The 14,605-nt window shown below is 58.1% G+C and overlaps 1 protein-coding gene across 1 annotated transcript in view; it reads right to left on the bottom strand.

Annotated features, from left to right (window-relative positions):
- Nucleotides 1–887: 887 nt before the first annotated feature.
- XXYLT1 (xyloside xylosyltransferase 1) overlaps nt 888–14,605 on the bottom strand; it is a 39,302-nt gene continuing 25,584 nt past the window's right edge. The window contains exon 4 of the mRNA XM_075417334.1: nt 888–3,555. Coding sequence (XP_075273449.1) covers nt 3,159–3,555 — 397 coding nt within the window. The 3' untranslated portion in view covers nt 888–3,158. The remainder of the gene's footprint in view (nt 3,556–14,605) is intronic.

The raw sequence follows: 14,605 nt of genomic DNA, 5'->3' as shown, positions 1-14,605 counted from the left end.
GGCCCGAGGGCATGGTGACAGTCCCTGGGGACCAGGAGCTGCCTGCCAGCCCGAAGGCTGCTGCCAAGGGTCACCGCAGCAAACCCCCGGTGCCCAGCAGCAAACCGGCGCTGCTCTGTGCTTTCTGAGCACCTTCTACCACGCTTCTGCTAGGAGTTGTGAGTGCCGGTCGCCATGGCCCCGGCCAACGTCACAGGGACCAGGAGGGGATGCTCAGGTTTGGCCCCGTGTGCCTGGAGCAGCGTCTGCCCAGGCTGGGCACCCAGCGCAGGAGCCGGCGGCAGGGTGCCCGCAGGGGTGCAGACACCCTGCCCAGGCACAGCGAGCTCTGCTTCTGCCCCAGAGCCGGGCCGGCAGCCGCACCCTGCAACAGGCTGAGCCGGCAGCCCCACGCCGCAGGGCCCAGGCCGCCATGGTGGCTTCTGTGGTGGAGCTCATCAGTGCCTGCAGCCAGCAGGGCATGCAGGGGAGATCATCAGTCCCACAGGCAGCGGGGCCGGGCTGCACGCAGGGTCTGTACATCGTGCTGTGCGGGTCCGTGCCGCCTGCGGTGCTCGGTCACAGCCCCGGGGACTGTGAGGTTTGGGCAGTGCAGGCACCGCTGCGTGTGGTTCCTGGGGAAAACCACCCCAAGCTGAATTAAATGCTTCACTTACTTACGTTTTTCCCAGCTGAAAAACTGCAATGAGTTTCCCAATGGACTCCCACTTTGCACAGAAAAAGACAGAAACATTTTATTTGCAAAACACATAAGCAAAAGGCTTCAGTGTGGGCGTCAGGGTGGCCGTACGAAGGTGCACCCCCGCCTTGTGACCCCACAGAGAGGGAAATGTGCTCCCAACCCTGCGGACAGCGTCCCCAGCCCCAGTGCCTGGCCCAGCTCCCAGTGTCACCCTGTGGCAGTGCCATCTGAAGCCCACCACAGTGCTTTCGGGCCAGCCCCGACACCCAGAGCCACCCCAGAGCAGCTCAGCCCCACGGAAAAGCTGCGCTTGCTCATCGCCCTGCTGCTCCCCAGTGCCGGTGAGACCAGCGGCCTGGCTGGTATTTCCAGCACGGCCATTTCCAAAGCAGCAGCACGGTCCTGCCCGGGCACGTGAGGTCCTGTGTGTCACCGGTGCCAGGGGCATGCTCCGGCTGCTGCGCGCAGGGCCGACCCGGGCACGGCAGGGGCTGTGGGCAGGGGCAGCCCCGGAGCTGCTCGGGGAATGGCAGGGGCACCGGGACATGCCGGGCTGGTGACGAAGTGCCGATGCATCCATGGGACTGTGACGCTGCGCCAGGAAGCGCTGCCCTCTCCCCGCTTTGCCCAGCAAGCCCGGGAAGGCAGGGTGGCACTGCCAGGGCTGCGCCCGGCCACGCAAGGATGGGACGTTCCCAGCCAGCTCACACCTGAGTCAGGGCGGGCACCGAGCGAGCGAAGACTCCCTCCGGAGCTCCCGGGAGGGCACGTGCTCTCCGGGCACGGGATCGGCTCGGGGGGCTGAGCCGCTGCAATCCCTCCTCGTCCTTCGGGGTCCATCGTCACAGTGCATCGCCCGCCCTGAATCCTGCCCTGCTGCAGCCTCCAGCACCGCGGCTGCCTGCTTCGCCCTGCACAGCCAGGCCTGTCGCCTTGGGTTTTGGTGAAAATGCGAGCCCAATGCAGCAGGCTATTGCTTCTTTCACTAGCCCTTAATCACCTCTTCGCAGTTCCTTCCCCAGGGATGTGAAAATACTTAAAGCAGAGCTCGTGTGCTACCTGGAAACGGATCGGTTCAGCAAACCACAGAGGCAGGGGTCAGGGCTGCAGCCCGCACCGCAGCCCGCCGTTCCCCTTGCACCAGGAGAGCCTCCCCCTCCGTAAAGACCAACGCTTGTCCACGGACGCAGGGGAAGGAGCCCAAGGAACTCCTGCCGCACACTGCGTGGGCTGTCATTAGCTTAAGCCATAATTAATTTCCCATACCCCTCTCTCGCACACGCACGTTACACAGGCACACGCTGGCTCGGTGCAAAAAAAGCCGGGTTGGCAGCGGGTTAACGCGGGTGGGCACCTCCTCTGACAGAGTCCTGCGCAGGAGCCCGCAGCTGCCGGCCGGGCCAGCCGGGACTGGGTTTGCTTGGGAGCGCTCAGGCCTGAAGCCCGCTCACTCACAGCATCGGCAGCTCCCCGCTCCTTCCAAACCAACCCTGGCTATGGTGAGGATGATCTGTTCTCCAAATCCAGTCTGTGTGCCAGCCCACGTATCTGCATCACTCACCTGGGACAGGCACGGGACTCAGCGCAGCGATAATATACACGGGGCACCGTTCTCAGCTGCCCAACAGATACACACCAACCACTTTTTAATCACGATAAAAAGAGCACAAACCCTTCTATCACACAGGGCTTCAGTTCTGCCACAGAGAAACAGCCGAGCGTGTTTTACCTCTGCAGCTTTATTCTCGTACAAAAGGTTAAAGGCAAAGCTAAAAAAGAGAACCTATTGCTACACGCTCGCTGAACACTTCTCAGACAAGATAGGGCAGTAAAGCTTTTATTGCTAAGAACCACCAACGGAAGGCTTCAAAGCTCATCTAGCATTTAATTTGTGTTTGTAAGTAACCCAATTTAAAGCAGCTTTTCAGTCTTTAAAACCTTCTCGCCTTCCTGGAATGCTTCAGAAGAAGATGACCTGAGGACGGTGTCTGGTCTCCAGAGGGACCAGACGGATACTCTGCGTGAGGTGCAGAAATGGGCCACCGATGAATGCCACAACAAAACCCAGCTGCCCAGCTGGGGACTCCTGATGCCGACAAGGCAAAGCTGCACAGTGCTCACGGAGCCAGCACCCTGCAACGCGCAAAAGCAGCGCTCACCTGACGGCCCCGCAGCTGTCCCCATGCCCTGGTAGCTGTGGCACAGACGGACACCATGGACTTGCCCCAAGCAGAGCCAGGAGCTGAGCCCGGGCATGGCAACTGTGAATGTCCTGCTCCAGCTACCGGACTGCGCTTCCTCCTGGAGCGGTGAGGCTACGGGCAGTGGGATACTGAACTGTCCTGGGATCTCCAGGGATCCCCCAGGGATGCAACAGATCAGGGCTGGTCACCCTTCCCGAGGGACGGCCGGTGCAGCCACAACGGCTTTGCAGGGCTTGCTGCAGTCAGCGCTGCTCCTGGGGACGGCGGCTGCCCTAGTCTTCGGGGATCGGGGTGTTGCAGTTCCCGTGGTAAATTTTGACCTCGCCCTCACACTGGAAGTACTGGTCGAACACGTCACTGTAGCCATGGTCCCTCCACCACGTGCAAAGCTGCCGGTTCCATGTGCAGTCGAGCACGTGGAAGAGCTCTGGGTGCTCCATCCCCACCATGGTGAAGAAATCCTGGTCCCCGAGGTGGCCCTTGAAGTGGTACTTCTCTGTCAGCTTCTGCACCATGGCAGGCTCCAGCAGCTGGTTGTAAAGCTTGGATTGCCTCATGGCTTCCAGGTTCAGGAGCAGGACGCCACTGTTGAAGCCGGGCAGCCCATCGGGAGGGGGTTCCCCCACTTTGGTTTGGGGGTTCTCGCGGCGATACTGCCAGAATGTGTGCCTGGAAACAGAGGAAAAGCACAGGAGTCAGTGAGCGCAGCCTGAAGAGCAGCCACGTTAAGTGTTAAGTCCGGGCAGGTCTGGATCACAGCACAGGATCCATCACCCACCCAAGGGACCTCACAGTGCTTGTCTTCTGCTGGCTGGAGGCACCCAGCCTCCCAGAGCAGCTCAGGGGCTGCAGCTCTCCCCATCGCCCTGCACAGGATATTGCCCTCACTTCAAACCACTCTTCTTGCTCTCTCCTAAAGCCCCTTTTGTTTCCACCAGCGTTGCTCTGGTGAGCCAACCGGACAGAGGATGGTGTGACTGCTCACACAGCTGTGCGGGGAGACAAAACCACATCCCCAGTGCCTCGGGCGAACCCCTAGAAGTGACCCCATGGCTGGTACACACCAGGAAAATGTCCTGCAGTTAATGGGACCTCAGCAGCACAGCTTGCATCACCATCATCACTATTATTTGATCATGGGGAAGCTCCGGATCAAAGGCAGGCCCCAGTTTGAGGCTGTGCAAAAAGAAGGCTTGAAATAAACCCGAGTGGCAGAAATATTCCTTCAAAATAAAAATAAAAAAAGAAACCCAATGGCTACTTCTCATTAGCTAAACAAGCACTGCCTTCGGCATCTGCAGCCCTAGGAAGGCTCAGCTGTAGCAGCTCTGGCAGACGCGATCTTCACCAGCTAATTTCCAGCTGCCAAGCAGGAGAGAGGGGTGCAAGTCTAGCACTATACAAAACTAACTTCAGAGAGTGATTCAAATGGAAAAAAATTAGACTGAAGCAAGCTGCCCAAAAATGCTTTTGGCTCCTTCCTCAGCCCTGGGGCGGTGAGCACACCCCACCACACACACAGCAGCTGCTCCTGCTCGCAGGAACTGAATTCATCCCATGCTACTACCCAAGCAGCTGGGGTTGAATCCTCCCCAACAGATCGCTCCCATTCAGGTGGAAAGGCTCCTGTCCCCAGGCCGCACCCCCTCTGCAAAGCTGGGCAGCTGAGAGCTGGCTGGGACTGCGGTTTGCAGGAGGGCACGAGGGACTGGCAGCCCCCAGCCCACCGCCCGACAGCCCAGGCTGCCAGCAGCACCGCGCTCTCCTTCCAGCCTTCACACTTAACGGCAAAGCTACAGCAGGTTTGTTCGCACCTTGCTGCGAAGATGTTGGAGAGAAACACTGTTAGAAAGAATAAGCCAGGCCTGCCACTGGTTCCTCTCCCCATCTGTCAGACACCGAGCAAAGTCTCCATGTACCTCCACATAACGAGAATTTTTTGGTAGATGGTGTGGATTTAGCACCCAGAGGTTTAAAGTGGTGCCATGCTTGGAAGCTGAAGGTGGGCTCATTCAGATGTCAGAAGATGCAGGGACCCTAGCTCCTGGGACAGTACTCTGCCACTGCAAACATTTAAACTGGAATTTTTCTTGTAAGAAGCTGAGTTCAGCTCCAACGGGCACTTGCTCAGGAATCCGACGGCTTGTACAGAGATCAGACTATTACATCCATCCCTCTGGCCTGTCCTCTGGATCCCCAGCACAGCACTGTGAGACTGGCCAAGGCAAGAGCCAGGATTCCACAGCCACCAGCAGAACTGTCCCAGCAGAAAACATGGATCTAGTCATAATGTCAACCGCAAGCACCTTTTTTATTTCCTGATCCGGACAACCAGACCACCACGCAGAATCACCTCCTTACAACTTCCCATTTAGATGCTTCAGAGTCAAACCTCTGATTCTTTCTCATTTCATTAAGGGTCTTCACACCACTCCCTTTTGCCTGATTCGGGATGGAAAGGGTTTTTCCCAGCACCAGATTCCCATGGAAGGAAGGCTCAGTTTTCGAGCAGCCGCCTCCACAGCTCCTGCGGCAGGGCAGGAGGGCTGGCTGCCTCATCGGAGCCCACGGGCAGCAGCGCTCCTTTGATCTAAAGGACAGGGAAGGGATAAAAGGGCTCTGAGCCTACAAAGAGCAGTTATGTCTAGAGGACAGGCACCAGGTCACCGCAAAGACGACTCATGGATGCTCTGGGAGAAGAAAGGCAACATGCTCTCGATGCGGCGATGGAGGAAAGGTCAACCTGCAAAGACAAGACCCAGCTTTGCACCGATCAGCCTCCCAAGGTGCTCAGGTCCAGGGGGCTGCGCAGAGGCTGGCTCAAGCCCAGCTCTGCACCCTCTGCTCTCTCTACTTCTCCCTAGCAGCGCCAGCAAAGCGATCCCCATGCCCAAAAGATGATGCTGGAAAGTGGCAGGAGGGCGAGGGGGAGCAGTGGCATGGAGGGAGGCACCTTTCCAGCTCCACAGCAGCAGAGCTGACTCCTTTCATGTTCTTACCTCCGAAAACACGCTGTGCAAGCTGAGACATGAGATTACAGCCCCTGCAAGCAGATAGAATAGGGAAAATGCAAGTGCCCAAGCGCTTGGCATTGCCAAGCTGCGGCGGGGCGAAAGCAGATCTGTACCAAACGACTCCATTTTTGATCAACGTCGTTCCCCAGTGGATTACTCATTGATGGCTGATAACGAGAAGGGAGCAACGTGCCCCTTCCCACAGGGAGAGGAGACAGAGCAGCAAGCAGCAACTGTTCAGCCCTTCCTCCTGGTGCTGGCGTGTCGGGGCCATCCTCCCTCGGCCATGTGTGGGGGGGCTGCAGGGGCACGGGCCATCCCTGGGGAGCGATTCTGGGGCGAGACCCAGGACATGATGAGCTGCAGGCAGCTCTGCAGCGCCGACAGCTCAGGAACCTGCTCGCGGCACCGTGCTGCAGCGCTCCCAGAGCCAGGCTCAGGCCAACCGAGGGAAAGGTATTCTGGCAGGGCTGCTGGCAGCATCTGTTTAGCCTGGATTTCGCTCTGCTTTTGTCCTTCTAACGGAGGCTTTTGGCTCTCTGCTTCTGCAGGGGCCAGGACAGAGAAGAACGTGGCTGAAAGGCACCTCCATCCAGCTGGAAGTGGAAGGAGCAGTGGGTACGACAGCATCACTTTCTTTGGAAGAGGCAGGGATGGAGAAGCACAGCTGACACGGCCTGCGCCCCGCGCCGCTTTGTCCTGCCTGACATCACCCCTTGGCACCTGGCTTAAATTTTGGCAAAACATGGGGGGAAGATCACAAGGGCTTGACGAGTGTGCTGCCAGGATCTGGGGAGGGGCTGGGCTGCCGGCAGTGCAGCTCCCCCCCAAGACAAACACTTTCCATTATGGAACCGGAACTCTGGTTGGATGCAATGCAAACACCTCCCTGTCCCAAGCTGCTGGAGCAGCCGGCATCTGCCTTGGGACAGGCGGTTCAGGCAGGGCAGCGTGCCGCCGGCCTTGGCTCCGGGGTGCCCTCATCCCCGCTGCCCCAGCAGCGAAAGCCAGGGCAGGAAGGCAGCCCGGAGATGCCGGCCATGGCCGGGATGCAGCGGCAGCAGGAAGCTGCCGGCCGGGAGGAGCGGAGGAGAAAGGAAGAGGAGGCGTTTGGGGCTTTTGTTAAGAGCCCTGGCCCCTCTTGACAGGAGGGGAAAGAGGCGACCCGGGGCCCCGAGCCTGTAGCGGGGTGCGGGGGAGCCGAGCAGGGCTGCTGCCGCGAGCACCCGCCTGCAGCCCCGACGGGTTTTGCTTGGAGGAGCTGTTTATAAACAGAGCCGGCGTGTGCTAGGAAACATCTGGAGAAGAGCATTTCCAAGCATTCAAACGCCGGGCCCAGGCAGCCCAGATAAAAAACCCTGCTTCCAGCAGGACTTCCCTTGCTGGCTGAGCGCAGGGCTCTGGCTGCACCTCCCCTGCCTCGCAGGCCGGCGGTCACCAGCCCCGGCTTGCAGAGCTGCCACCGCACGCTTCAGAACGCCTCGCTGGGCACAGCTGCCAGGGGGAGAAGGGACCGCTCCACCGATCAGCTGTATTTCACAGGTCCTTCTCTTGCTTTCATGCACAGCAAAGGGCTAACTCTGGGTAGGGGGAAGACTTTGTCCAAACTCATGAACTTCCACTCATTTACTTCAGTCCTGGGTCATGGGACAACCGCATGAGATGAGCTGGAAACTGCTGGTAAAGCAGCAGGGTGCACTTGCTGGCACGAAAGGCAGGGTGGAGGAGTTACTGTCAGCTGTGTGACCAACAGCAAGCCCGAAGCGCTGGCCCCACAGGCAGCAGACTGGGCTTGCGTTCCTGTACCCACCTGAGATGTTCAAGAGGTCGCAACCTGGCCACGCCGGCCGTGCAGCTGCTGACGTGCCAAAATGCAGACAGCTTGTGGGTTCGCACCCACGCAGCCGGGGAACTGAGGATCCAGGTCAAGACAACATGAGGTGAAGCCAGATGCCAGGCCAGACCCAGGGCGGCTGTGGCCGGAGGACGCTCCTGGAAGCTGGTGCCGCTGCGCACCATGCACCTGCACTGCACAAGGCTGAGCAGGGCAGTGCCCGGGGAGGAAGGGTGCACGGCCTCCCCCTCACCAAAGGGGGAAGCGAAGCCAATACCCACTGGACAAATAAGGGGTCTGCAAGATTCTGGATGCAATAAACATTCCTGGACCAGTAAACTCCTTGCTGGAGCTCACTGGTTTGCTCCCACCTCTTGCCGGTGCTGGCAGCGCTTGGGCCAGTTGCCTGGGAGAGCAGGACGGGCAGCAGCGGTGGGCTGAGGACACACTTAGTCACTAAGCCTCTCTCATGGGGGTCAGGGGCTGGGGGGACCCGGAGCCCCAGCCAGCTGGGCATGGGGCTCCCGGCGCAGAAGGGAAGCAGGGGCTGCCGGCCGTCCCTCTCTGCACCACTCCAACGGCAGCCCTGCCAGCCCACACACCAACTGAAACAACAAGTGCACGCTCTTGCTACCTCTAAATACACTTTTCGGTTCCTGAGCCAGAAAGCAGATGGCTGGCGGCGTTCTCCCCAGCTGCAGCTGCTGGCAAACGCCGCTGCTCCTGCGCAGTAAGCAACGAGGCGTGAGCGTGCCGTGCTCCCGTGCTCTGTGCCGCTGCCAGTGCCGGCCCGGGGCGAGCAGGAGGACGTGGCGTGTGGCTGCGGCCCCGTGGAGCCATCCCCGGCCGGGCTGCCCGTCTGCTGGTGCCCAGTACTGCGGGGCCCCAGTGAGCCGGCTGAGGAGGCAGGCGGGATGGGAGCCCCAGTGGGATGCAGAGTCCCGATGGGGACAGGGGCACATGTTTGATATGGAGGGGGAGAGAGCAAACAGAATCACAGAATCACAGAATCACAGAATAGTAGGGGTTGGAAGGGACCTCCGTGGGTCATCTAGTCCAACCCCCCTGCCGAAGCAGGGTCACCTACAGCAGGCTGCACAGGATCTTGTCCAGGCGGGTCTTGAATATCTCCAGAGAAGGAGACTCCACAACCTCCCTGGGCAGCCTGTTCCAGTGCTCCGTCACCCTCAGAGGGAAGAAGTTCTTCCTCATGTTCAGACAGAACTTCCTATGCTTCAGTTTGTGCCCATTGCCCCTTGTCCTGTCACTGGGCACCACTGAAAAGAGCTTGGCCCCATCCTCCTGACACCCACCCTTCAGATATTTGTAGGCGTTTATAAGGTCCCCTCGCAGCCTTCTCTTCTTCAGGCTGAACAAGCCCAGTTCCCTCAGCCTTTCCTCATAGGAGAGATGCTCCAGTCCCCTTACCATCCTCGTAGCCCTCCGCTGGACTCTCTCCAGTAGCTCTTCATCCTTCTTGAACTGGGGAGCCCAGAACTGGACACAGTACTCCAGATGAGGCCTCACCAGGGCAGTGTAGAGGGGAAGGAGAACCTCCCTCGTCCTGCTGGCCACACTCTTCTTGATGCACCCCAGGATCCCATTGGCTTTCTTGGCAGCCAGGGCACACTGCTGGCTCATGGTTAACCTGTCGTCCACCAGGACGCCCAGGTCCCTCTCCGCAGAGCTGCTCTCCAGCAGGTCCACCCCAAGCCTGTACTGGTGCATGAGGTTGTTCCTCCCCAGGTGCAGGACCCTGCACTTGCCCTTGTTGAATCTCATCAGGTTCCTCTCTGCCCAGCTTTCCAGCCTATCCAGGTCACGCTGAATGGCAGCACAGCCTTCTGGTGTATCTACCACACCTCCCAGTTTGGTGTCGTCAGCAAACTTGCTGAGGGTACATTCTAACTCTTCATCCAGGTCGTTGATGAAGAAGTTAAACAAGACTGGGCCCAGTACTGACCCCTGAGGGACACCACTTGTCACCAAACACAGGGGGCAAAGAACTGCAAAGGCTTCTGGGAACAACAGATACAGGCTTAAATGCAACCTGGCTGCCACAGCAGCCTGGAGGACGCCCTGAGAGCGGCTTCTGCCCCATCCGGAGGAGAGGTGTGGGCGGTGGGGAGAGAAGAGTGATGGCATGGGGATGACAGTGCCATCTACCCCGGGGGTGACCGTGGCTTTGCCCCTAATCCTCATTAAGAAGAGCACAGCCAAGAAACCCCCCCGCACCCTCCTCCTCCTCCTCTTGGCTAAACCTCACAGTGGCAGGCAGCTGCCAGACCCTCACCACCACTCTGCTTGATCGAGTTCAACCCTCAGGAAAAGACCGTCTCCCCTCCCTCCAGCTCCCCCCTGCCCAAAGGCACTGCTGCCCTGAAGACGGACCCTTCCCAGTCTCTGCCGCAGCGGGAGGGAGGCAGCTGCCTCGGGGCTGCACCCAGAGCAGCATCCGACCCCTGCTCCCCCTTCCACCCCGGCGCTGCCGGATCTCAGCTGGGCGAGCTCAGCCCTGCTGCCGGCTGAGGCTTTGCAACAAAGCGGCCCTTGTTGCTCACTGCTTGTTTCCCATGTGCAAACGCTAAACCCCTTAAGGAGCTGGGGCGGCAGGCTCAGTACCAGGCTGGCCCAGGGCGCCTTAGCTGAGGCTGAGCAGCTTGTGTAAGCCAGGAAATCCTGGCTCTGCGCTTCTCCGGAGCACCACACCCCCAGCGATGTGTGATGGCATCACCAGTGCTACCCCCCACTCTGCAGGGGAAAATGTCACCCTGGGGGGAAGCGACCCCAACTCCCAGCCCGGGACGCAGGGCGCGATGCTTTGGTGTGCACACCGGGACTGCCGTGCCCTCCTCCGACAGGTTCAGGGCAACGGTCCAGCTGAGACAGGACCTCCAGCCCTCCCCTGGAAAACAGCGACAAAGTGACGGACTGAGCTCTTCCGTGAAGGCACCAGTAATTCCTTAATAAACTTCTCGCGTAATGCACAAATTATGTCTGTACAGTGCTAGTCTCTACTGGAGCACGGTCTGCACGCCAAGCTTTTAAAAGGCCTGTATTTGGAGCAGCAAATTGATTCTCGATGATCACATTTCTGCATGGACTTAGCAGTCAAAAAATATGCACGCTTAAATAGATGATTAGTAACAACTTGCGAATGCAGCTCGCAAGCGAAACCTTTCCTTGGGACATGGATTTTCAAGGCCAGCCCCCCTCACCACTCGCAATTTTAGCACCCCATGCCAGTGCTAAAATCACTCTCTGAAGAGTGGTGGGACCATAAATCACTGTCTGGGTCACATTGGTTTCCTTCTCTCTATAGCTCAAAAGCCCATGGTGCAAGCAGCAGTGCAGAGCGATCGGCTGAGTGCGTCGCACCCTGCGCTCGTCCAGCACTGGGGAAGGACAAGGGCAGCCCGTTCAGGGGGGCACTCAAGCACTGCGGGCCCATTTACTGCCAAAATGGCAGATTTCTGTAACAACTGTGAGCGGACACCGCTCCAGCAGCACGCTCCTGCCCGCCTGCGAGGCACAGGCAGCCTCCCCCAGGCCACCCTCGCCCACTGATGGGGCTCTCAGGAACAGGGGAGATGCCCACCCTTCAGAGATGCTCATCTGCTGCTGTGGGGAGGAGAAATAAACGGCCTCCATCCCCCTTCGGGAGTCCCGGCCGTGGGACGCTGTGGTGCCGTGAGGGAGTGCCGACACAAAGGGGAGCCGTCACCGAGCCTCGGAGAGCAGGAGGGTGTCGCGGGAGCCCTTCTAGAGGATTGCCGGGAGCTTCCCCACGCAGCCCCAGCACTGCATCGCTCCAGAAAGCATCCCAGCTATGCAGCAAAGCCTCTCAAATTCCTGCTGCTTGTTTGTTTGTTTGATGATCTACCAGTACCGGTACTCCAGCAACCCCCAGTGTGCGTCCCAGAATGGGGAAACGGACCCAGAAACCCTGCTCACGCCAGTTCTGCTAACATGGCTTTGCACAGAGCAGAGGAACTGATTCGCCCTCTGTAACCTCCCCACTGGACAGGAGGACCCCTCCAACTCTGGCCACCGGAGAGGGCAGCCAGCACAGCCTCATTAGCTGGAAAACCACAGGGCCATCCAAAAAAGTCAGCTGTGCGCGTTTGCAAAGAGAAGCATCAGCGGGGAAAAGGCCAAAGAGACTGCTGGTGCAGACCCTGCAAGAAGTTTGCTGGACTGGGCTACTGGTCATGGAGAAACCAGTCCAGCAGCTCACACAGCTGGCAGCATGGGGCCATGGAAATGGCAGTGTATTCCCACTGGGGCAGTTAATAGTATCAATATTATTAATAGTATTTGTGCTAATTGATGCACAGTTGTGGTTTTCAGATCTTGTCAAATTTATTCATTACTTTTTAAATGACGTTTCAGGTTTGGTTGGTAATGGGAATAAGCGCAACGGGCCCTACATATTAATGACGCACACAGATGTAAACAAAAAAACTCTTTACCTTCTTAGATAATTTTTTACCAGAAAGTAATGCTGAGTTCCTGAAATCAATTCTGCTGCCAGTTCCTTGCAGGTTCTGCCTGTTCTGTAATTTTGGCTGCTTCCTGGCAGCCACTGCCAAAGAATTCCTAGAACCGTTCCTGCCGTGCATCAAGCAGCAGCACTTGCCACAAATCACATCAAAGCCTTGAAATAGTTTAAAATCCAAAGTGCGCAGGGTCCAGCTTGCAGGACTGTGGGCAGGCAGCAGCGGTGTCACCACGTCTGGTGGGGCACAAGCAAGGCAAATTCTCCTGCCTTCGCCAACTGAGGGGCTTGGGAAACACAGAGCTGCTCCCTGCAACCCCAGGGCAAAGGCACTTGGGAAAGAGCAAAGTCTCCAAATCAGGGCAACTCGCCTGCACGAGGAGCCCAGGGAAACCAGACGAACCCAGGCAGGAGGACCTGCCTGCTGGAGATCACAGAATCACAGAATGGCAGGGGTTGGAAGGGACCTCCGTGGGTCACCTAGTCCAACCCTCCTGCCATCGCAGGCAACAGCCCACCTGCACTGCTGTGTCTTACAACCACCACCACCGCCTCAGCCGATATCCAGGGAATCCAGCTGCCCCCCCTTGCTCGCAGCTGTCAGCAGTACTTTGGAGATTTTTATAAATCCCAAGAGAAGGTACAGGATGTTCCGTCACAGCCCAGGTGTGCCAACAGCGTGGCCTGGCTGTGGATTCAGCATTGGCCTGCTCACAGCCCAGAATAACTCCGTTCCTCTTCCAAACGTCTGACAAACTAACTTGCCACCGTTGCTGCTGAGCTCCCAGCAAACACTGAGCACCGCAAGTGCCGTGCCCCGGGGTCCGGAGGTTGCACAGGCTTGCTTCCACTCACTAATGGGCTTCTCAGGGTTATTTTACCAGCTCTCAAACGAACAAAACCTGTGTAGCAGAGCACACCGCACACCTACTGCACCTCCCACACGATCACAAGCAGAAACAAAGCATTTGCGCTCCACAAAATAATGTCCTGTTCAAGTTTTCCCTAGGTTTTAGGCAGAAACAAAGGCCTTGCAGCCATACAAGGACCGAAGTGTCGGTCCTTTGTAGCCTGTAGCTGTCTCTTTGATGTAGATATCCTTTCCTGCAGGACAAACTTTTATCATTTCCAGCACTGCGGATTCCCAAGACACCTCCAGCTTTTATTAGCTTCTTGTCACGGGAGACAGCAGTGATGATCTCGCCCAATGGCAGGAATGGAGGCAGCAGCCACCCTTCCAGCCCCAGCTACATGCACTCTTCAATCTCAGAAGGTCTGGCACCTCTCCTGACGCCCACCATCGCAGGCAGCTAGCAGGTATCCTGCTCCCAGCTGGAGAAAGGGGCTAAAAGCACCTGCGTGAGGACCTCTGAGTTAGGTCCTCACCAACGAGACCTCCGAGGCAAGTGACACAGGGGCAGCACTCAGAGCCCCAGGCAGTGCCCGCACTGGTGGGCACCCAGAGCCCACCACAGTGCCAGTGACTGCAGCAGCACCGCACACGAAGCGAAGCGGCAGGGACGGTCGTGGGGGTGGGAGCGGGGAGCACTGTGCATTGTGCTGGTCCAGGGTCAGCCTGAGGCTGCCGAGAACAGCCGTGCAATCAATACCGCTCTTCTGCTTCCTCCTGCATGCCACCAGCATGTGGCCAGAGGGATCTATGACCAGGAAACTGAGTAAGAATAGGGTTTAAGCTCTGCTTCCTGTAATCAGAGAGTTTTCAGGACATTTTTGGGAGTGCTGCAGTGTTTCCCCACTCTGTTCATCTCAGCCATGGGACTGCTTCGAAACGGGGAGGCTTCTCCCTTCGGCATCTGGCAGAGCTGAGCTCCTGTGCCCGGGGACAAGCACTGAGCAGAGGCAGGCTGTCAGGGAGGCCCAGGGGGAGGTCAAGGCTGAGGACACACCCTGAGGACAGTGGCCTGCCCTCTCGCCTGGTAACCGGCTTGCAGGTTGCATCTGCAGCGCTCGCCTGCATGTTTCTTGGCAGGGCTGAGAGCACAGGAGGGCCTGGACTTCTCATTTTGGCCAGGATCTGGCATGGAAGGCCCAGTGCAACATAAATATTTATACAGAGCATCACTGCTCGCCCTCTGTGGCCTGGTGAACAGGACACTGCCAGCACGCCTGAGTAGCTGAAACGCTGCAGGGGACAACAGGATTTTTAATTAAGGTTATGACTCTGCAGAAGCCCTGCATTGCATGGAAAGCCTTTTGGACCAGGGAAACTTCAGATGCAGACTTTAATCTTTCCATTAAAATCATTCTCGCTGAAGCAGGAGCTCCCGGTCTTGGCCATGGTGTGGATCTCATGCAGGCAGACACATGAGCAGGCATATGTGAGTGCTCGGAAGAGGCTCTGCCTGCAGGCCA

This window comes from Opisthocomus hoazin, chromosome 4 (assembly GCF_030867145.1).
Source record: "Opisthocomus hoazin isolate bOpiHoa1 chromosome 4, bOpiHoa1.hap1, whole genome shotgun sequence".
Lineage (NCBI taxonomy): Eukaryota > Metazoa > Chordata > Aves > Opisthocomiformes > Opisthocomidae > Opisthocomus > Opisthocomus hoazin.
This window is presented reverse-complemented; position numbering and strand designations above follow the sequence as displayed.